General features: G+C 37.4%; 1 protein-coding gene across 4 annotated transcripts in view; it reads left to right on the top strand.

The window, feature by feature from the left end:
* The window catches only part of LOC128685783 (ADP-ribose pyrophosphatase, mitochondrial), a 55723-nt gene that overhangs the window by 2991 nt on the left and 29947 nt on the right, over positions 1-22785 (top strand). For 3 of the 4 annotated variants that reach the window (XM_070087850.1, XM_070087851.1, XM_070087852.1), the window contains exons 2-5: positions 1041-1394; positions 6015-6183; positions 8394-8525; positions 11754-17346. In XM_070087850.1, the coding sequence (XP_069943951.1) occupies positions 1041-1394; positions 6015-6183; positions 8394-8525; positions 11754-13069 (1971 nt within the window). In that variant the 3' untranslated portion in view covers positions 13070-17346. Of the gene's footprint in view, positions 1-1040; positions 1395-6014; positions 6184-8393; positions 8526-11753; positions 17347-22785 lie in introns of those variants that run through there. The other variant, XM_070087853.1, reaches the window with a different exon arrangement.

The raw sequence follows: 22785 nt of genomic DNA, 5'->3' as shown, positions 1-22785 counted from the left end.
ATGAAATTCAAATTACTCTCATCTCTGACACTTGTTTTATTTTCATCTTATTTTAATTATGAAATTAGATAGTATATACAATTGCTGTACTAGTAATTTTTGAGTGATTGTAGTATGGTTAAAAGTATATAAAAATCGTATATACCTTCAGTGATACATTATTTGCAAGATTGTAGTAAACTAATTACTTTTTTTTTTTTTCAACACACTGGCCGTATCCCACCAAGGCAGGGTGGCCCAAAAAGAAAAACTAAAGTTTCTCTTTTAAAATTTAGTAATTTATACAGGAGAAAGGGTTACTAGCCCCTTGCTCCCAGCATTTGAGTCGCCTCTTACAACAAGCATGGCTTACGGAGGAAGAATTCTGTTCCACTTCCCCATGGAGATAAGAGGAAATAAACAAGAACAAGAACTAGAAAGAAAATAGAAGAAAACCCAGAGGGGTGTGTAAATATATGCTTGTACATGCATGTGTAGTGTGACCTAAGTGTAAGTAGAAGTAGCAAGACGTACCTGAAATCTTGCATGTGTATGAGACAGAAAAAAGACACCAGCAATCCTACCATCATGTAAAACAATTACAGGTTTCCATTTTACACTCACTTGGCAGGACAGTAGTACCTCCCTGGGCGGTTGCTGTCTACCAACCTACTACCTACAACTAATTACTTATCCTTAATAATAATACACCTATCATCCGACTTACGACCGAGTTCGGTTCTGAGAAACCGGTCGTAAGTTGAAATGGTCGTAAGTCGAACTTTACTACTGAATATCAACAAAACATTTTTGTAATGACTTTATTTTATTGTTTTATTTTGGTATTTCATGTTTTACTTTACTTTTTATGCTGTTGGTACTGTATTTTATACTGTAAGGTTTAGGATAAACACTGTGTACAACACAAATAGTTGTTTATTTCCCAGAAATTTGGCATAAAAAACACGGTCGTAAGTCGAGTGGTTGTAAGTTGAGCAGGTCGTAAGTCGGATGGTAGGTGTAACTGCCTATGATAAATAATTCTAACTTGTTTTATACAGATGGATTGGAACAATCGACAACAAATGTTGCAAAAATGGCAGCCTTTTGGGTTGCAACAGATGCAGCAGATGCAGCAACAGCAACTACAACAGCAACACCAATTGCAAGCACATCAGCAGCAGCAGCAGCAGCAACAACTTCCGCAGCCACCACCGCCACCACCCCCACAGCAGCACCCACAACAACCATTACCACAACCAATGCCACAACAGCTTCACCCTCCACTGCCTCAGATTCCACAAATTGCCCCAAAAATCAACAGAACTGGAGGCTCGGCAACCCCACATTGTCTTGTGTGCAATGTACATCTTGGCATGTTTGCCAAGGGTGGCATGGAAGTTTTCTCTGAAAAGGTATAACATAATAATCAATATATACCTTAATATTAAAATATAATTTAAGATGTAGTCATACAATATATAAATAAGCACAGGTCAGCAGCACCAGCAAACCCATATGGAGAAAGTAAAACAAAAGCCTGTAGTAAATGCTGTATCTTTTGGTCTCTCATTGAAGATATCCTGAAGATATCCTCAGTGCAAGGCCAGAACATATAGTAAACTCATTTTACTCATGGTAGTGTTTTTTTGTCTGTGTAGGTTTATTTGCATCACATGTACAGATATACGTATATATACTTCACATAGACGTTATACATTTACACAATCTCAACCTATGTAAATTAATGATGCTGGGTGGAGGTCTTTAGTCTCCCTGCTTTTTAAATACTTGCATCTAACAATACCTATTTTAAAGTGATAAGCCTTTTGTTGTTTTTCATATTATTGTCTCTTGGGATCCATTCAAGGATTTCCTCTTTTCCAAAGTTGATCTGTTCTTTCTATTGTGTCTGGTCACTGCTATTTTTGTTCCTTGATATCTGTATCTTGTATATTAGTTTCAAATTTAATCATTTTGTTTTCAATTATTTTATTTACATTTTATACACTGGCTACTTGGTATTAACTTTTCTGTTTTTTTGAGTACAGTACTCTGAATGTTTGTATAATATTTGTGTCTAACTCTCTGAACAGAAATCCTTTGCCAACACAAGAATCGTCCAACTAGTGAACTTGCATAAACACAGTGATGTGTTATGCGCCCATAGCTTCATCTCGTGACTTAATTTCCAAGAATGGATGCCTCAGTCGCCAACAATGGTAACTTAGCCCAGAAAGAAATCTCCATTTGGCAACTTACAGACTCTCAAATTAAGGAGAAACAATGCATGGTGACTTGTTGCAGCAGTACCATGTCAATAATCACACGTCTTAAAAGAGGCTGGTACAGATACACGAGAGAATGACATTGATCACTTGGAAGAAGTAAGTTATGCAAGTGTAATTGATGCTCTTTGGACAAAAATGTAGATCAGAATCTGAGCTCAAGTGATTTGAAATGCAGCATTGTGTTAATGTGGGGTAATATGAAGGGTCTTCTGACTGCTTTGTGATTTGTTAACAGCAACCAGCCTGTGTTGACATCAGCCTTTAATGTTTTTATAGCATTTTTCTTTTTTCTATTATTTTACAACAAGGAGTATATTTTAGAAATGTTGATGAAGCTCACTACAAGAAGCACAGCTAGATATATGAAACTCACCAGTCAAAGGAATCATGTTTTTCCTTAGTAAATCACTACTAGTGGTATATATTGACCAAACACGTTTTTTCTTCCAGAGGGACATTTTGTAATGATTCAGTTCTCCAGTACAATTAGAGCCTATTCAAATTGTTAATTTCACCTGCTTTTCTATTTTGTAGTAAATTTTCTGTACTTGACACTAGCAAATATGTGTACCGTGTTGAAAAACCTGTCCATTGTACTCTATTGATATACTGTAAGCCTTTCCAGACTTCTTTTATCTCTCCTGGATACTTCTGTGGAGTTTTGTCTTCTAGACACTTCATAATATTCTTTATATTGTTCCATTGACTGAGTTCTGTGTTAAATCACATATGACATGAGGTTCTACTAAGAGTGGAGGTAGGAATAAGGATGCAAAACTAACATTATTTTGATTCCACATATATTTTGTTAAAATACAGGTTTACATAAATGCACATTGCGCACACACACCGACTGTTCAAAGGGACAGGTCAACACTAAATACACAGATAAGCCATAGGGATGTAAGGACATATTTCTTCAGACTTAGGGTGATTGAAAAGTGGAATGACTTGGATGAGGCAGTGGTGGAAGCACACTCAGTACACAGAACAAGGGTAGATATAAGGCCTGAAAGGCCAAAAGTCAGTGATACTAATCAAAGTTGTCTCAGAGATGGGACCAGGAGCTAAGTCTTAAGTGGCAGTATAACAACAATTTTTTTTTTTACCGTCAGATTTCTTTCATTGTTGGTGCACAAGACAATGTATTTACACTATTTACTGTAAATATTTGTCAATAAGATATTCCAAACAATAATTGAAAAAAGAATGATTTACTGAAAATATCCTTTGGCAGGATCGTAGTCCTATATGGGATGACGTAAGGTTGTTTGGGTACTTGGTACCGAGAGAACAATGCTGATACGAATTTTTCATGACGCACTTTCCTCTAAATATCTTATTTTTATTCCACAAAAAAAATAAAGTTTGTTAGTTCTTAGACTTTTGCCAAAAAATATGCCCTTTTCTCCCACATAAATCCCAAAATATTTGGAATATTTCCAAAAGTGCATCACTAAAATTAAGAACAATCATTATTTTACAATTTCTGTAAGTATCATCCTACTTAAGTAATAAAGGCGTAGGAAAGAGAAATAAGTGAATAAGTTACTTCCGAGATATAGGCCTGGAATGCAGTCTCAAATTTTTTTTTTGTTTTGTTTTTGCGAAAATCCAGTTTGTTTTGGTGGTTTCCTTAGTAAACTGATGTTCTAATGCAGTTATCCTCTTCAAAGCACCGTTTTCTCTTACTGAAGGCCAAAGAATACGACATGGAGACGAGGGGTAATAATTTTTTATCGAATATTGCTGGTGGACTCTCGCCATATTATGGCCTATTTTATTCAGTTTAGAGTATATAACATTTATTTGTTATTTATAGTGTTTATTATATCATATTAGATCAATTCTGATAGATAAGTAAGCTGTAGAGTTGATATAAGCGTAATAATGAAGTGATTTCTCCTGCCTCTCTCTGGAGCGGGAATACTGCCAGTGTTTCCAGATGGTTCCTGATTGGTTGGAGTCTACGGATAAGCTCTGCCTACTTTTTTATGATGCCAAATAGTCAATTATTATATTAGAAAGAATAATGCCAGAAATAGCATTAAAAAACAAGGAAAAAAATCCAAAAAATATATGGGTTGAGAGCAGATGCTCTACGCACATCGCCGTCACCATACCTGATATAAATGACTATAATTTCTTGTAGAAACGTCATTGAACATTGATTCTGGTACCATTGTGTTGCCAAAGAGTTAAGCTATTTTTCTATATGAATAACTCAATTTCATAATTTTTCGAAAAAATTTCGCTCACGTGCCGCGCAACTAATACCGCCCCTTAACCCTACAGACACAACTCGGTGAGTACACACACATATATGTACAGAAAACATCCATGTCTACATCCTATTTTTACTAGGAAGTTGTCCCCTTGTTTGAGCTTCACTATCTGCACATAAACTCTACTGAGCAGGTTACTAAATGCAGTAAAGAGTTTATTGAATAGTGAGGTTTAGGTTAGGTTATAGTAGAAGGGGAGAGATGTGGGATAAAAGATATAATGGCTGATACAAAGTTAATCAGATGACTTGAAGGGTATATAAATCTGTAGTGGAGGGAAGGAGAGGTAGGGGCCATCTTAGGAAAGGTTAGAGTGAGGGGGGTAAAGGAAGTTTTGTGTGCAAGGGGCTTGGACATCCAAAATGCATGTGCGGGCATGTTAGATAGGAATGAGTGGAAGCAAGTGTTTTTTATGACTTTAATTCTATTTGAAGTGTGAGCATGCTAACATTTATGAAGGGAGTCAGGGAAACCAGTTAGCCAGACTTAAGTCTTGGAGATGGGAAATAGTGCCTGCACTCAGGAGTGGTGAAGATGTTGCTGTTCAGAGGGTCATTTTAATTATGAAATAGGTACACTTCTGGCAAGACAGCTATTAAATGAGTGATGGCGAATGCATTTCCATTTTACTTTTGGGTCACCCCCACCTCAGTGGGAGATGGTCAATGTCTTAAAAATATACTGTGTATGTAACTACGAAGTTTAAACATTCCTTCATTTAAATATTATGTTGCCTTTCTTCTGAATCGCTGAAGAAACGCATTTATGTATATACACTGAGAAAATGATAAGACATTGAAAATGATAATACTGTAAGTTTTTTTATTACTTCTTACAGTATAATCAGTTTCAGTGTCTAATCATTTTCTCACTGTATATGCAAAAATGTGTTCCTTCACTGATTCAGAAGAAAGGCAGCATTCACTCTTCCTCATCTGAATGCATGCTGAGTTATTTACTCAACAAACATAGCATTGCCAAGATTCAATCATTTTATTGTTGAAATTTTATGTACCTCCAATTTATTATGCTCAGTAGAAACAAAAGCAAAAAATATTTAGGATATTACTCCTGGCAAAGAACAAAAAGGCAGAATACCATGACTGGAACAATACACAGATAACCCCCACATAAGAGAGAGGAGCTTACAATGACATTTTGGTCCAACTTGAACCATTTACAAAGTCACATAGTGTGACTTTGTAACTGGTCCATGTTGGACCAAGATATTATCTTAAGCTCCTCTCTCCTGTATGTGGGTTAATTGTGTATTACTCTTGGCAGTTGTTAAAGAGTTAATTCGTGTTGTAATACTCTCTTCTTTACTCTTGCATTTTTGGTCATCTTTTTATAATTCAGCTGTAGAATACAAATTCCAGCATGATTCTTATGGTTGTCCATTGTTCATGTGCTTACTGGCATGACATCCTGAGCTCACTCCACTGCAACTTCTAAACAGGTCACTACATCTTTTGGAAAGATGCAGATCCACAATGTCTTAGGCTCCATCATAAACCAAGAGCTGAATACTGCCAATGTTCACTCCAGCATCGTATGTAAGAAGTGTTTCAAGCTGCTTGACGATATTGATGGCTTAGAAGGTCAGCTGGTCAACATGAAGCAGGTAGGTAATATTACCATTAGAGTAAAACTCAACAGAAGTCTGATATAAGTGTCATCTTAAAGAATTAGACACATTTGCAACATCTGGGTATTTTTATTGTAGACATTTCACCCTGCCTCGGTGGGAGACGGCCGACTTGTTAAAAAAAAAAAAAAAAAAAATCACCATCCAGTGACTTTATCATTACAGAGTCATTGGTAGAGCCATTGGATGGTGCAACATCTATAATAAAGATACCCAGATGTTGCACGTGTCTAATTCTTCATCTTGACAGTACTATATATGATACATATACAAGGGTTACCTTACCTTATCTAAGATTTAATATAGTATTATTTTATTCATGGAGAAATTTAACCTGTAAGGGTCATAAAAGTTGTGAGGAATAATAGGCAATCAGGTTAGTTCCAGAGAGGGATAGGGTAGCTCTAACTCCTTGGATCAAGAGCCATTCAGCAGCATCAACGACTGTTTAACATGCTCAACCCTTTCACTGTCCAGACCCCAGAAATTAATGTTGCTCTCAAGTGTCCACATTTTAAAAAGAAATATGAAATGGTAGAGAATCTTTTCTGAAGGTAATGATGCCAAACATACAAAAGTTGATGAAAAACTTACAGAATTATGCAGGTGCAAAGTTAGCAGCCTTGGGCACAATTGACACATTGGCGATTTTTCCCACTTTGATTCCTATTTTAAGCCAATTTCATTACCCCAGTGAAATTGGCTTAAAATAGCCAAGAGAAAGTGCATAGAAGTTGGTAATTTGGACAATTTTACATAAAATTAAAAAAATCCAATTTAAAAATAGTCCAAAATAAACACTGTAATTTCAGGCACTAAAACTACATTTCCTCTGTTCGTTAATCACATAAGCAGACCTCTCCTATATTATACTTGCCTTCCATTTTTAATCCATCATCAGAAATTGAAAAGTTATTCTATGTCTCAGATAATAAAATATAACCAGGAATAATTGGCCATGGTTTGCAGCATCCCTATAATTGAATCAGAGCTATTAAGATCCCATAAAACAGACCAGGGGATTAGGGGATCTTTACCGATCATCAGGAAAATTGGTAAAAATTTAATATTTTTGCTTCTTTGAACCCAATTTCAAGCTGCTTCCAGCTCTGAAATCATTCAAAACTATCTGTATTTAGTAGAATATCTTCCATCCTATCAAATGACACCAAGAATAAGCCAATAAAACTAAAAAACATCCTAGAAAACACCTCAAATTTATTTTAAACCAAACACAAGGTCAGAATTTTGCTTTTCCCATCATGCACCATGTGGGGCAGGATTCTTTAAATACTGTGCACACTTGCCACATAGACTCATTCTTTCATATCTAGGCCAAAATTTACCACTCACAGCTTATTTGAGGGAGCCGTGCTCAAAATGAAGATCTACATAAGGGACCCTGGCATCAACAATGTAGATCTATGTGATGGCCACTGAATATCTCACTCATCCTTGCCATGTGCTCATTGACTACACTGTTATGTGCCATCACTCAATGTGTTGTGCCTGCTTCACATTTACCTAAGAAGCTATGTCATGCAGCATTTTGACCTTTTTCATTAGTAGATGTATGAGGATGTTAGGAAAGAGTGGAGGCAAATAGTTTTTGAGACTTCACTAGCTGTTGGAATGTTAGTAAGGAAGCATTTGTGAAGGGATTCAGGAAAACCGGTTAGCCAGACTTGAGTCCTGGAAGTGGGAAGTGCAGTACCTGCACTCTGAAGGATGGGTTAGGATACTTGCAGTTTGGAAGGGCATCTGAACTGTAGTATCATCATACCTCTGACAAGAAAGTGATATAATTAATGATAGTGAAAGTGTTTCTTCTTTTTTGGGTCACCCTACCTTTGTGGGATATGGCTAATATGTAAGAAAAAAAAAAAGTATTATAAACTTAAGTACCAGTAGTGTCTATTGCTTGAGTAAAAACTTTTTTTCCCAGAATATTCAGTATATCCAAGAATGTAATCCATGTGAATGCAAATTCTTCACTAATTGAACTTTGGCTATCATTGTTTTAAACATACCAACTTCTCCCATCGAGGTAGGGTGATTCTCCTCCCTCCAAAAAACCATACATGTATTCACCATCAGTGAAAATTACATCACCATGAGTGATGTAATTTTTATAGTTTGATGAGAAACTTTGATGTCATATCTTGATAAACTGTGTTTTACCCCAGGTAGTATCCAGTAAATATACAATGACTCTGGCATTGGTAAAAAAAGGACTTGTTGGAAAAGCAGTCTTTGAGGAGCCTGCCAAACAACCACCTCCACCTCCTAAACCAAAGAAACCTATAAAACCTCCCTTAACAGGTGACTTTCTTTGGTGTTTCTTGTACTGATTTAAAATATTGTAAAGCTGAAAGTAATTCAGGTTAGTGCTTTATGCCTGTAAAATCTTAAATGTTTAATCTAAATATTCCTAATATGCTACAGTGTTCTTCTCTATGAATTAGCACAGTTGCTTTCTCCTTCCATTTTATGGACTTGCCCCCTGAAATGTTATAAAAACATCACTAGCAGTTACCCACCAAGGTAAAGTAATCCCAAAGAAGAAAATTTATTCATAGTCATTTGCTCCCTAACTGTCCTTTTAGAAGAATACAAACATCCCTCACTCTAAAAATCTTCCTTCCAGAAAGGTTTGTAAATGATTCAAAGAAATCTGACCAGACATAAGGTTTTTTTAATATATTTAGATTTTTTTTGTAAGAATATTGCTAATGCCTTCTTAAACAGAGTATAAATTGTCACTTTTTATTTTTATCTATATAAGCTTACTAGAATTTCATTCCTTTAATATAATTTTGCTCTAATAATTAAAACATACTACACTGGACTCTCATTTTTCGTAATTAATCCGTTCCAGAGAGTGTGACTAATATCGAAATTGACGATTTGCGAAACCATTTTCTCCATAAGAAATAATGTAAGTCCAATTAATCCATTCCAGACACCCAAAAGTATTTAAACAAAATAATTTTTTTACATGAGATATACATTTACCTAAATAACAAAAAAAGGCACAATACCGTGACTGGAACGATACACAAATGACCCGCACTTAGAAGAGAGGAGCTTACGACGACGTTTCAGTCCAACTTGGACCATTTACAAAGTCACACTGACTTTGTAAATGGTCCATGTCGGACCGAAACATCGTCGTAAGCTCCTCTCTTCTATGTGTGGGTTATTTGTGTATACATTTACCTACACAGAAAACAATGAGATATGAAGAATAAACAATAATAGCATGACACTTGCCTTTACTGACAATTCTTCTTAGTGTATGGAAGATGGAGGAGGGGAGAGGATGGATTAATTACTGTTTGTAAGGGGAATCCCCTTCAGATACCAAGTGCTTTTCCAGGGTTACTTCTGTTCTTTGTTTTTTAATGCCACTAGGACCAGCTTGGGAGTCACTGCACACCTTTGGCACTAAACATCTGCCCAGAGAACTCTGTTTCTGGCGTCTCTTTAAAATTTTCCTAAAATGGGATAAGATATTGCCATTGTACATATTGCTGACACAGCTTGCAAGAACTTTGCCAGGGTGATGTTCCTCCACAAATCTTTCCAACCTACTCCACATTGTACAAATGTCCTTAATCTCTGAAGACGGCACCTTCTTCCATCTCTCTCCCTCCTCCTCCTCTGAAGCAATTTCCTGAGCTGTGGTCTGTTGCTGTTGCAGATGAAGCTCTTGCAGCTTTTCCGTGGTTAGCTCTTCATTGTGGTCCTCTACCAACTCTTCCACATCCTTGCTACTCACATCCAACCCCATGGAATTCCCCAGTGCCACAATAGATTCCACAACTGGCATAGGGACCTCAGGATCAGCCCCAAACCCTTCAAAATCCCTCTTTTGGACAGAATCTGGCCACAATTTTCTCCAAGCAGAGTTCAAAGTCCTAGAAGTCACTCCCTCCCAAGCCTTACCTATAAGTTTTATGCAATGGAGGATACTGAAGTGATGTTTCCAAAACTCTCTTAGGGTCAGTTGACTGTCTGAGGTCACATCAAAGCAAATTTGAAACACTGCTTTGGTGTAGAGTTTTTTGAAGTTTGAAATGATCTGCTGGTCCATGGACTGGATGAGAGAAATGGTATTAGAGGGCAAGAACTTCACTGTGATGAAACGAAACTCCTCCACAATTTGGTCATCCAAGTCTGGAGGATGAACAGATGCATTGTCCTTTTCCAGGAGGTATTTCTTCACACTGGAGCCGAACACTTCATTGAACCAGTCAAGGAAAATTTCCTTTGTGACCCATGCCTTACTGTTAGCGTTCCACACCACCCACAATTTACTCTTGGCGGCACTATTTTTCTTGAACACTATGGGATTTTCAGAGTGATACACTAGTAAAGGCTTCACTTTGAAATCCCCATTAGCATTACTACAGAACAAAAGAGTAAACCTGTCTTTCATAGGCTTGTGTCCTGGTAGTGCCTTTTCCTCCTGCGTAATGTAGGTCTTCCTTGGCATTTTCTTCCAAAAGAGGCCTATTTCATCACAGTTGAACACTTGTTGGGGTTTGAATTCTTCAGCCTCTACATACCCTTGAATTCACGCACATATTTTTCTGAAGGAGGGGTGTTAATGTTGCAGTTTAAAAACTGTAGTGTAAAGCACCCTTCTGGCAAGACAGTGATGGAGTGAATGATGGTGAAAGTTTTTATTTTTTGGGCCACCCTGCCTTGGTGGGAATCGGCCAGTGTGTTAAAAAAAAAAATATTTTTCAGCCGCATATTTGTCAGAAATGGCAGCCGTACCACACTGTGTATGCCACTACGCTTCTTAAATCTCTCAAACCAGCCTTTGCTGGCCTTAAATTCACTAACCTCAGCACTCGTTGCAGGCATTTTCTTTACGAGATTTTCATGCAACTGCCTTGCCTTTTCACAAATTATCGACTGCATAACACTATCTCCTGCTAATTGTTTCTCGTTGATCCACACGAACAATAACTTCTCAACATCTTCGAGCACTTGCAATCTCATTTCTGTGAGCATATTTACCCCTTTGCAACAACAGCTTTCTTGATTTCCTTTTTCTTGGCCACGATGGAAGCGATGGTTGTATGGGGTTTGTTATACAACTTGGCAAGCTCTGCAACATGCACTCCTTTCATATTTTTCAATGATGTCTTTCTTGAATTCTATTGTGTTTCTCACTTTCTTTACCAAAGGCCTGGCACTAGGAGCTTTCTTTGGAGCCATGGTGGCTTATTTAGCAGTTGCAAGCACTAAAACAAATGGAATATTATGAAATGTATCATATGAACGCATGGGATCGTCCTCACTCGGTGATAAACGATGGCACACTGACTGGGAATGGAGTGTGGGGCCGCTCAGGGCCATGCATACATGTCTGGGACAAATGACTATTTGCGAGTCAAACGACAATTCGTGAGTCAGTGTTTTGACGAAAAAAGTTACAATTTTCGAAAATTACGACTTTCGATGCTTACGAAAAACGAGGGTCCACTGTATATAATGAACTTTGTTGGCTTTTTGTGAAACACAATTCCTTTGCAGGTAAGACTTCAAAGCTGAAAGTTGCTGGCAGGAGAAATCGACCACCTAAAGTGGTAAGACTTCGAAAAGGTAGTAAACTAGCAATTAAGTCTGGTAAGCTGGTGGTTAGAAGTGTCAACGAGAGTTTAGCCCCAAAAATAGAACTTAAAGAAGAGCATGTCACATCTGATGAGGAGGACACTGCCCAGGGTGATCAAGAAGTAGATGAGACAGAGGATGAAAACACACCTCATAACTGTAGTCATTGTGGAAAAGAATTTTCATCAAGGACTCTTTTGTCAAGCCATATTGAAACACACTTTTTAAACAGTGACTCGCTTAATTGTGATATTTGTGATAAAAGTTTCTTGAGTGCTGATAGTTTGATTAAACACAAGAAGCTGCATAGAGGAAAGAAAAGTAATGGAAAACAAAAGACAGGTTGCCAAGCCTTTGACATTACTCATATTAAGCAGTTCAAATGTCGGCAGTGCAGCAAAGTGTTTACAACAAAAAGCAAAGCAGAAGACCATGAAAGAACTCATACTGGGGAGAAGCCTTTTGAGTGTGATATCTGTGGGTCATGCTTCCGGCAGAAAAGTAATTTATCTTCTCACAAAAGGGTAACACATTTGCAAGAAAGAAGATACAAGTGTGAAATATGTGAAAAAGCTTTTAAATGGAAGAGATTATTAAATGGTCACACAATGAGTGTTCATACTGGTGAACGGCCATATAAATGTGAATTTTGTGAAGCTGCATTTGTTTATCAACAACATTTTAAAAAACACATGAGAATACATACTGGAGAGAAACCTTTTAAATGTGAAATTTGTGGGAAAGCATTTAATTCATCAAATAACTGTAGGGCTCACATGTTCACTCACTCAGATAAAAAGCCTTATGAATGTACTCTCTGCGGTGCAGGATTTATGCGGAAACCTCTTGTATTATCACATATCAAACAACATGGTCAAATGGAAAATTTGGAAGCTTATGTCAAGGCAAATGCCCCCACAACTGTAATAGCTTCAGGGGAAGGTAGTAGTAATGGAGTTATTAATGCCAGAAATACAGCAGTTCCTAATAATAATGCTGGTATACGTAAGAGAAAAATGAGTCGTGAAGCTACTCATGCTGGAGCAATGCATGTACCACAAGGACCTCCACAGTCAGCTCATAATAATATGGAGGAACCCTTACCCCAGTTTTTAATTTCTCATAATGATAACAGAGAACCAGCAAGTACTGGAGAGACTATGGGCTATATGTTTGGCACCTTTCAAACTCAGGGTACAGTAGGTCATTATGCCCCTCTTAACCTAGGGCACTGGTGATGAATTTCATTGCTGATACCATATCCTTTTCATCTCAATACTCTGTGATGGAACTCAAGGTACAGTAGACTTTTATGTTCCTCTTAACCTAGGGCATAGATGACAAATTCCTTTGTTGCTACTGTATCCTTGTCATTTGGTACTCTGTCACGGAACTCAGGGTAGAGTAGGTCATTATGCTCATCTTAACTTAAGTCATGGGTAATGAAGAGCTTGTTACAGGAGACAACCATAGAGTCATTTAAATCCTCTACTACTATTTCAGTAGCTGCACAATCTGAGAAAGGTACTATCCCCCCAGTATCCCATAAGATAAGATTTTGTTTGGATTTTTATCCCAGAGGTTAGCCACCAAGGATAAACCAGTAAAGTCTGTGCGTCATCGGGGACTCGATCTGATGTTCATTGTGGTCCTTTAATCCTCCCTCAGGATGCAGCCAGCCCACAACAGTCAACTAACACCCAAGTACCTACTTACTGGAAAGTGGACAGGAGCAGCAGGTGTAAGGAAACATGCCCAGTGTTTCACCATGCAAGGGAGTAATTCCCAGTCACCCAGTGTACTGTACCTCAGTGCACTCAAGAAGAATTGCAGAATAAACTTTCGATTTAATGAACTGTTAGATGATAAAGGGTGTCTGTTAAACGCAATTGGCCATTAAATGCAAATTAAGAAATTGCTTGTTTTCATGATCGTAACAATAGTGTATGTAAAATTAAGGGTACCAGCACATGTCAGTAGTAGTTCCATGAACCTTCCCCTAATTTCAAGCTGGTCTGACAAGATTTAAATAACAACCTTGGAGGGAGACAAAAAATGTAGCTGACTGTGCACCAGCTCTGGTAAAACCATGTGAAAATATGATAGGGCTTCTAACCTAGGAAAAATTAAAACCATGAAAATATGAATTTTCAATATGTCACAGCTTTCTTTCCTCATGCTCTATTTAAAATTTTCAACAAGTCTGTAAGGAAAAATATATTTTTTTAGGACACTGCATACCTTCTGTGACCTATGAAACAACATTTTTTATCTACATGATTTAGTAACAAGCCAAAGTTTTGTGTAAGATAGAGCAGTGTTGAAGGTTTGCAGCTGATTGGATGAGGTATTCACAAATTATCACATGAAAACAAATATTTCACTTCTCACAATTTCAGTAAAATCAGCACCTACACAATCTAAAATAAATCTAAACATTGTTCTCATAAAGATACACCAGTGGTTTGGGTTTGAAGACAATCAGAAGAGGCATCTTACCTTTAATTGCTTGGAAAACTATTTGTTTAATATAAAAAGCAAGTTAAATTTTCTAACCCTCGAATGAATGCTTCCCTTCTAAATAAAGTCCACCAATGCTGAAAGTTTGAAGCCAGTCAGAAAAGGCTCTATCTGGTTATTGCTTGGAATCCAACAATTCCAAGGTTAATAACATGTTAGTAAGTTGTCAAATTTGCATCTACATAGACTAAACTTACAGGGTACTGCTGTGTACGCAAAATATATCAGCCATTGAACGAGGCATAGTCAAATTCGAAAAGACTTGTACTAAAATATTTTTATGATGAATGAATGAGAATTTTTTTACACAAAATTGGCAAGTGTGCACCTACACACTTCAATAATACTCAGCCTTCTAAGACACACCAGTATAACAATGACCAAATGCTACCTGCACATACCATTTGTTGCATAAACCCTTTCCTTATTACAGTAAACTAGCATTGAAAATTTGAAACCAGGTGGGTGAGGTGTTGTCTAGATATAAATCAAACTTTGGAGGAGGGAAAACAAATTCAGGCAACCATTTAAGGGCATCCTTTTGGGGATAATTCAAGCAACTCTCGTGAGACAGAAGCTACAACTTAACACTCCCATTAGAAGTTCAGGAGCTGTACATTAACAACTGCAAGAGGCACAGGAGCTGTAGATTAACAGCCTCAGGAGACTTAGAAGATAGAGCTCAACCCAAACTGTTAAAATGTGAAATAAATCTAACAAAACTAGGTGTGAAACTTCTCATGGAGGTTTAGACTTAATTTTACTAATACAGTGTGAGATTTAAACATACAATTACAAAATCTGATAGAAATCCAAACTTTTGTTTCTATAGACCATTGTTGAAAATTTGAAGCTGATCAGATGTGGCATTCATACTCAATTCACAGACATTAATACATATCCCAGTTTGTTTAATAAATCATTATATTAATGGTATCCAATACCAAGAAGCTAATGAATGAGGGATCGAATATCTTCGATTAAGGCTGAGGAACTGACCACCACCTATCAACTTTTCATGGCTAAGGTACTGAACACCTATTAATTCTTTACAGCTCAGGGACTAAGCACCTTAAAAATAGCTTTCCACTTGTAGTGTCTCCAATACAAAAATTGCCTCTTTATTTGACTGCAGAAACCACCTCTACAGGCAAGACATTTCAGCCATAAAGATACCCAAGTGTTGTGCATGCCATATTTACCAGTTTGTTTAATAAAGTTGGTAAATAATACAAACCTTTCCTTGATCAGACAACACTAGTGCTGAAAACAAAGTTAATCAGAAGAGGCATTCCCCAGTTATCACTCAGAAATCGATAATCTCCACTTTATTAAGTTATTGTACATAATTGGGAAAGTTGCACCTACACAACCTACCACTGGTTAGATGCTTCAGTGTTTTAAGTTTGGAGCATATCAAATAAGGCATTCCCAAGTTATCTCAAGGAGTAAAACTAAATATAATTTTTTAAATAAAATTGCCACATTTATGCTTACTCCAATAACAGTTTGAACCTTCCTCTTAAGTGAGATACAGCAGCATTAAAAATTTGAAGTCAGTCAGAAGAGGCAGTCTTAAATTTTCACTTGGAAACCTCTTGTTCTGTTTTCATGCACGTATACCTGGAGAGGGTTTTGAGGATCAACGCCCCCACGGCCTGGTCTGTGACCAGGCCTCATGGTGGATCAGGGCCTGATTAACCAGGCTGTTACTGTTGGCCACACGCAACCCAACGTACGAACCACAGCCTGGCTAGTCAGGTACCGACTTGAGGTTCATGTCCACTGCCTTCTTGAAGACAGCCAGGGGTCTGTTGGTAATCTCCCTTATGTATGCTGGGAGGCAGTTGAACAGTCTTGGGCCCATGACACTTATTGTGTTGCCTCTTATCATGCTAGTGGCACCCCTGGGGGGATGTTGCATCGTCTGCCGAGTCTTTTGCTTTCATAGGGAGTTTTTTGTATAAAATTAGCAAATTCATACCTTCATTGACCAATAACAGTCCGAACCTTCTAAATAAGATATATACTAGTATTGAAAGCTGAAGCCATTCAGAAGTTACAGCTGGGTGGTCAGATTCTGAAGGGCAGAGGAGGGTTCAATCTTTAGGGAGGAGTTTTGATATTACTAATATCAGTATCAAGTTATTGCATAGAAACTCAGGCTAAGCAGATTCAAAGAAATCAAATAAATACTGTATAACAGTATATAAGTTCCAACCCATAATAGCTAATTGAGATGGGACAGACTGAGAAAAGTAAATAAACTACTGGACTGCAATATTGGAGCTCGAGGAAAAACCTCAGCTAGACCAGACAAGCTTTAGAAGAACTGCAGCAAGACCAGACAAACTTTAGAACTGCAGTAAGACCAAACAAACTTGAGAACTGCAGCAAGATCAGACTAACTTTAGGAGAACTGCAGCAGGACAAGACAAGCTTTAGGGGAATGCAGTAACGAGACAAGCTTAAGTAGAACAGCAACAGAATCAAACAAGCTTGAGAACTGCAGCAGGACAAGACCAGCTTGAGAGCAGCAGCAGGACCAGACAAGCTGTCACATTGGAGCTTAAAATACAAAATAGAACTAAGGTACCATATTGCATATGTTTAAAGTCTCATTTTGAGAAGGTAAGCTGGCAGGCTCTTTAAAGTCAATGGAATCCTTTTGGCTGACCAAAGTTCCTAGTTATGTGTGCTCCAGATAAATGAGATATGACCACTTGATATCAAAACTAGATAAACTCTCTTTCTCAGTTGGTGTAGTAGTGAATAATTAACTGTTACTTTACATGCTAGACCAGGTTCTTATTAGATAATAAGTGAAGAGTGCCATACTAAAATTAAGTAATAGAACTTAGCCAAGTTGTGAATACTGTTAATGAATGCTTTTATATAAATAGTGACTTGCCCTCAAGTCATGTGTCCCATTCATGCATTTAAATACATTGTACTGTATTTATATTTCATTTTCATTAAATTTGGGTAAATAAGATTTTTGTCTGATAACTGACCTGTACATATTTTCTTGGAAAGATTTCTTGTATATAAAATTCTTCCTAATCATTTTTTTTTAGAGTGCAGATCATTTTTATCAGTTTCTATAGTATTTTTCTTTGGACAAGTGCTCTTGTTCAAGGAATCAGAGTTACTATCCCCTTCCTTGGATCAAACCTTGTAACATACCTCCCATTCTCCTGGTGCTGTATCATTACAGACTAGTTACTTATAATTTCAACAAGAGCTCCAAAGAATTTATGTTGAACTGACTTCTAGTAAGTGTAGTGTTAGTAAGATCAATTTGTAAACAATATTGTCACAAGTATCAACTTCACTCATGATACCTGGTGAGTGTTCACTCGTAAAAATATGACACTAGCTGAGTGTAAGTTTATTAGTGAAGCCGGCGGCCAAAGGATCCACACGAGTTTTAGCTCTCTTTTGCGAATATGGAAATAATATTTACCTGCTCTACATTAAGTGCTAAATACTTGTTTTATATATGAATTATTTGCATCTTCATATTTCCAAGGGCAGATTGTGTACTGATGTTTAATAGGAAATCATAATTTATCACCTGGATTTGCATTAATGTTAGATAGTAGTAAATGGAGACGAATGGTTTTTGGAACCTGACGAGCTGTTGGAGTGCGAGCAGGGTAATATTTTGTGAAGGGATTCAAGGATATCGGTTAGCTGGACTTGAGTCCTGGAAATGGGAAGTACAATGCCTGTACTTTAAGCGAAGGGTCTGGGACATTTGCAGTTTGGAGTAACTATCTAATTTGTCGCATCTGGGTGCCTCTGCAAAAACAGTGATGATGTATGAGTAATGGTGAAAGTGTTGACTGATAATGAAACTTTTTACTTTCTTTTTGGGTTTTTCTTTCTTTTGGGTCACCCTGCCTTGGTGGGAGACAGCTGTGTTAAAAAAAAAAAAAGTTCACTGAAGATTGTTTCGGCAGAAATGGATGTTGGGTGTAAAGTCTTGGATAATATGTACTTAGTAAAATTCTTTGGAACAGGAAGTACTGGAGGATGAGTAATAGATGTAAATAAGTAGATTACAAGATTTATTTGTCATTTTATTTTGTTGTCATTAATCACTTCAAGATGACAGTCATTGTTATCATTATTATTATTATTACAGGAGGCCCCGCTTATACAGCAGGTTAGATTCTGGGCTACTGCTGTAAAGTGAAAATCACTAAAGTTAAACATAGCCTTCTTTCACTCTTGCTGCTTATAATTGTATAAATAATATCACCACATTTGTGAATATATATTAAACCCACCAGTTGGTGTGTATTAGACGTGTGAGGTCATTTGTTTACTCTTAAACATTGGCAAAAATTTAACAGTTCTGCTACTTTGAGCTCAGTTTCAAGCCATTTCCAGTACTAAAACCAATCAAAATCATCCCTATTTCTGTAATATATCTTCCATTCTATCAAATGAGACCAAAAAATCGCAAATACAACTAGAAAAAACATACGAAAAAACACTGCAGTCACTGTTTTAATCGAAAATTATGGTCTCAATTTTTTTTCTGTCATTATGCACTGTGTGCTGCAGGATTTGTTTTATGTGGTGCACACATACCACATAGATGTATTCTTTCATATCTAGGCCCAAATTTACCGCTCACAGCATATCAGAGTAAGCTGAGCTATGGCCTAGATCTACGGTTTGGACCCTCGACTCAAAGCCGTAGAACTATGGCACGGACCCTGAAAGGGTTAAAATGTTTTCATCCTTAGCTTATAGTGAGTCGTGAAAATATTTATTGTAGGAAGTCTGAATAAATGAAGAATGGGTATAATTGAACATCGCTGCATTAGTGAAACACTGTAAAGTGGGGCCCACCTGTATTCCTCTTGGTATACTGGAACACTATCTTGAGTGTCCAAACATTCAACCTTTGCTATATCCCTACAGGATATAGCAAAGCATTTTATTGTTAATGACAAGATATCCAAGTCTTGAAATTGTATCCTCATTCCAAAACTACTTCATTTATAATTCCCACCCATATTCGGACGTATATTTTCATGGGCTCCTGGTAGATCGGGTTCAATAAGTCATAAGCTTTGATGGCTTTTAATTAAAAAATAAATCAGGATTATTTCCATATGATACATCATTTGTAGAAAATTGGATGACATTTAATATAACTCATGGAAAACCCCTGTTCATGCCGAGCATTTTGGACAAACTTAGACCTAACTAGACTACAAGGACAATAAAATTTTATATACGTACAGTGGTACCTCGAGTTACGAACTTAATTTGCTCCAGAAGGCTGTTCAAGTGCCGATGCCGAACGAATTTGTTTCCATAAGGAATAATGTAAATTAGATTAGTCCATTTCAGACCCCCAAAAATAAGCTTACAAAAGCACTTACAAAAATACACTTACATAATTGTTCGAGTTGGGAGCTGTACGAAACTTGAGGTACCACTGTACGTATATGTATATACAACATTTAAGTTATACACAATAAAATGGATTCAGTGAATATGAGTTGAATGTATGTGTGTGTTGTATGTATGTATGTGTGTGTGTAACTAGATAAAACAGCATTATAAATGACATTAAGAATACATAGTCTATACCATCTTAAAATTTATTTAGCTAATTTAAAATAAACATTGCGATAAATGTGACATTAGTTTACTTGGATTAATACAAAATATGATTATCCCCTCAAGGGTGGTTTTTTGATGCTAGTGAGTGGCTCTTATTCTAAGTTATTGAACCTGTGCTCCATTTCTTTTTTTGTGTCTTGTATTATGCCTATGAGTTCTGTTGCAGCTATCAAGACTGAGTTTCAAAGCAGGATTAATATCAGACTTAATTGTCCTGTACATGTATATATAATATGCACAGTGGTACGAGTGAATATTATATCCTAAATTTTAATCTTCTGAAGAGTGAAAAACTAGACCAGGTAATCATTTGTACAGCCACAGAGATTATGAGATTATGAGGTTAAAGTTGCAAGAGAATCGAAGACTAACCCAAAAGGATTCTTTCAGGTATACAGAAGTAAGATCAGGGACAAGATAGGCCCACTCAAAAGTTCCTCGGGTCAGCTCACTGACAGTGATAAGGAAATGTGTAGAATTTTTAACACATACTTCCTCTCAGTTTTTACACAGGAGGATACCAGCGATATTCCAGTAATGATAAATTATGTAGAACAGGACGATAATAAACTGTGCACCATTAGGGTCACAAGTGACATGGTCCTTAGGCAAATAGATAAATTAAAACCTAACAAATCCCCAGGCCCTGATGAACTGTATGCAAGGGTTCTAAAGGAATGTAAAGAGGAGCTTAGCACACCTTTGGCTAATCTTTTCAACATATCACTACAAACTGGCATGGTGCCAGATAAGTGGAAAATGGCAAATGTGATACCTATTTTCAAAACAGGTGACAGGTCCTTAGCTTCGAACTATAGACCAATAAGCCTAACCTCCATAGTGGGAAAATTTATGGAATCAATAATTGCCGAGGCAGTTCGTAGCCACCTTGAAAAGCATAAATTAATCAACGAATCTCAACATGGTTTTACAAAGGGGCGTTCCTGCCTTACGAATTTATTAACTTTTTTCACTAAGGTATTTGAGGAGGTAGATCATGGTAATGAATATGATATTGTGTATATGGACTTCAGTAAGGCTTTTGACAGGGTCCCACATCAGAGACTATTGAGGAAAATTAAAGCACATGGAATAGGAGGAGAAATTTTTTCCTGGATAGAGGCATGGTTGACAAATAGGCAGCAGAGAGTTTGCATAAATGGGGAGAAATCAGAGTGGGGAAGCGTTACGAGCGGTGTTCCACAGGGGTCAGTGTTGGGCCCCCTGCTGTTCACAATCTACATAAACGACATAGATGAGGGCATAAAGAGCGACATCGGCAAGTTTGCCGATGACACCAAAATAGGCCGTCGAATTCATTCTGACGAGGACATTCGAGCACTCCAGGAAGATTTGAATAGACTGATGCAGTGGTCGGAGAAGTGGCAGATGCAGTTTAATATAGACAAATGCAAAGTTCTAAATGTTGGACAGGACAATAACCATGCCACATATAAACTAAATAATGTAGATCTTAATATTACGGATTGCGAAAAAGATTTAGGAGTTCTGGTTAGCAGTAATCTGAAACCAAGACAACAGTGCATAAGTGTTCGCAATAAAGCTAATAGAATCCTTGGCTTCATATCAAGAAGCATAAATAATAGGAGTCCTCAGGTTGTTCTTCAACTCTATACATCCTTGGTTAGGCCTCATTTAGATTATGCTGCACAGTTTTGGTCACCGTATTACAGAATGGATATAAATTCTCTGGAAAATGTACAAAGGAGGATGACAAAGATGATCCCATGTATCAGAAACCTTCCCTATGAGGATAGACTAAGGGCCCTGAAACTGCACTCTCTGGAAAGACGTAGAATTAGGGGGGATATGATTGAGGTGTATAAGTGGAAGACAGGAATAAATAAAGGGGATGTAAATAGTGTGCTGAAAATATCTAGCCTAGACAGGACTCGCAGCAATGGTTTTAAGTTGGAAAAATTCAGATTCAGGAAGGATATAGGAAAGTACTGGTTTGGTAATAGAGTTGTGGATGAGTGGAACAAACTCCCAAGTACCGTTATAGAGGCCAGAACGTTGTGTAGCTTTAAAAATAGGTTGGATAAATACATGAGTAGATGTGGGTGGGTGTGAGTTAGACCTGATAGCTTGTGCTAACAGGTCGGTTGCCGTGTTCCTCCCTTAAGTCAATGTGACCTGACCTGTTAGGTTGGGTGCTTTGGCTTAAGCCGGTAGGAGACTTGGACCTGCCTCGCATGGGCCAGTAGGCCTTCTGCAGTGTTCCTTCGTTCTTATGTTCTTCTTATGTTCTTATGTTTAAGTGATTTGCTGTAGTGGATCCCCAGGCACAAATAGCATGGGTGATATAATGTTAGATTAGAGAATAGTACAATGTTAGTACTGTAGTACTGTTTGAGGTACATAGTGGCCTAACTTAGAGAAGTTGCCAACTGATTGGGATAATAGCTATAATAGCAAAAAGTTAAACAAGTGGATTTGTGTGCTTTCCTTGGCGGTGTGCTGATGTCTCACCTGAGCATTGATGACAAATTTTCTTGGTTCTTGGAACACTTGTCTTATTCTTATTCATCTCACTGGCCACAACACAGGACAAACACAAGTCATCACCAGCATTTTTCCACTCCGTGGATATTTTAGATATGAGTGAAGAGCCAGTTATGAAACTGGTGGAGGTGTACCCCTCAAGGGAGATTCTTTGATGCCAGTGGAATTTTAATCCAAGGAATTGGAGTTACCCTTACCTTCCTTGGATCAAACCTAAATGTCTCCCAGGCACTATATGACCCTTGGGGGTTTAGTGCTT

The sequence above is a fragment of the Cherax quadricarinatus genome, chromosome 23 (genome assembly GCF_038502225.1).
Source record: "Cherax quadricarinatus isolate ZL_2023a chromosome 23, ASM3850222v1, whole genome shotgun sequence".
In the NCBI taxonomy this organism is placed as follows: Eukaryota; Metazoa; Arthropoda; class Malacostraca; order Decapoda; family Parastacidae; genus Cherax; species Cherax quadricarinatus.
Note: the sequence above shows the minus strand (reverse complement) of the source record. Positions and strands in the feature narration are given on the sequence as shown.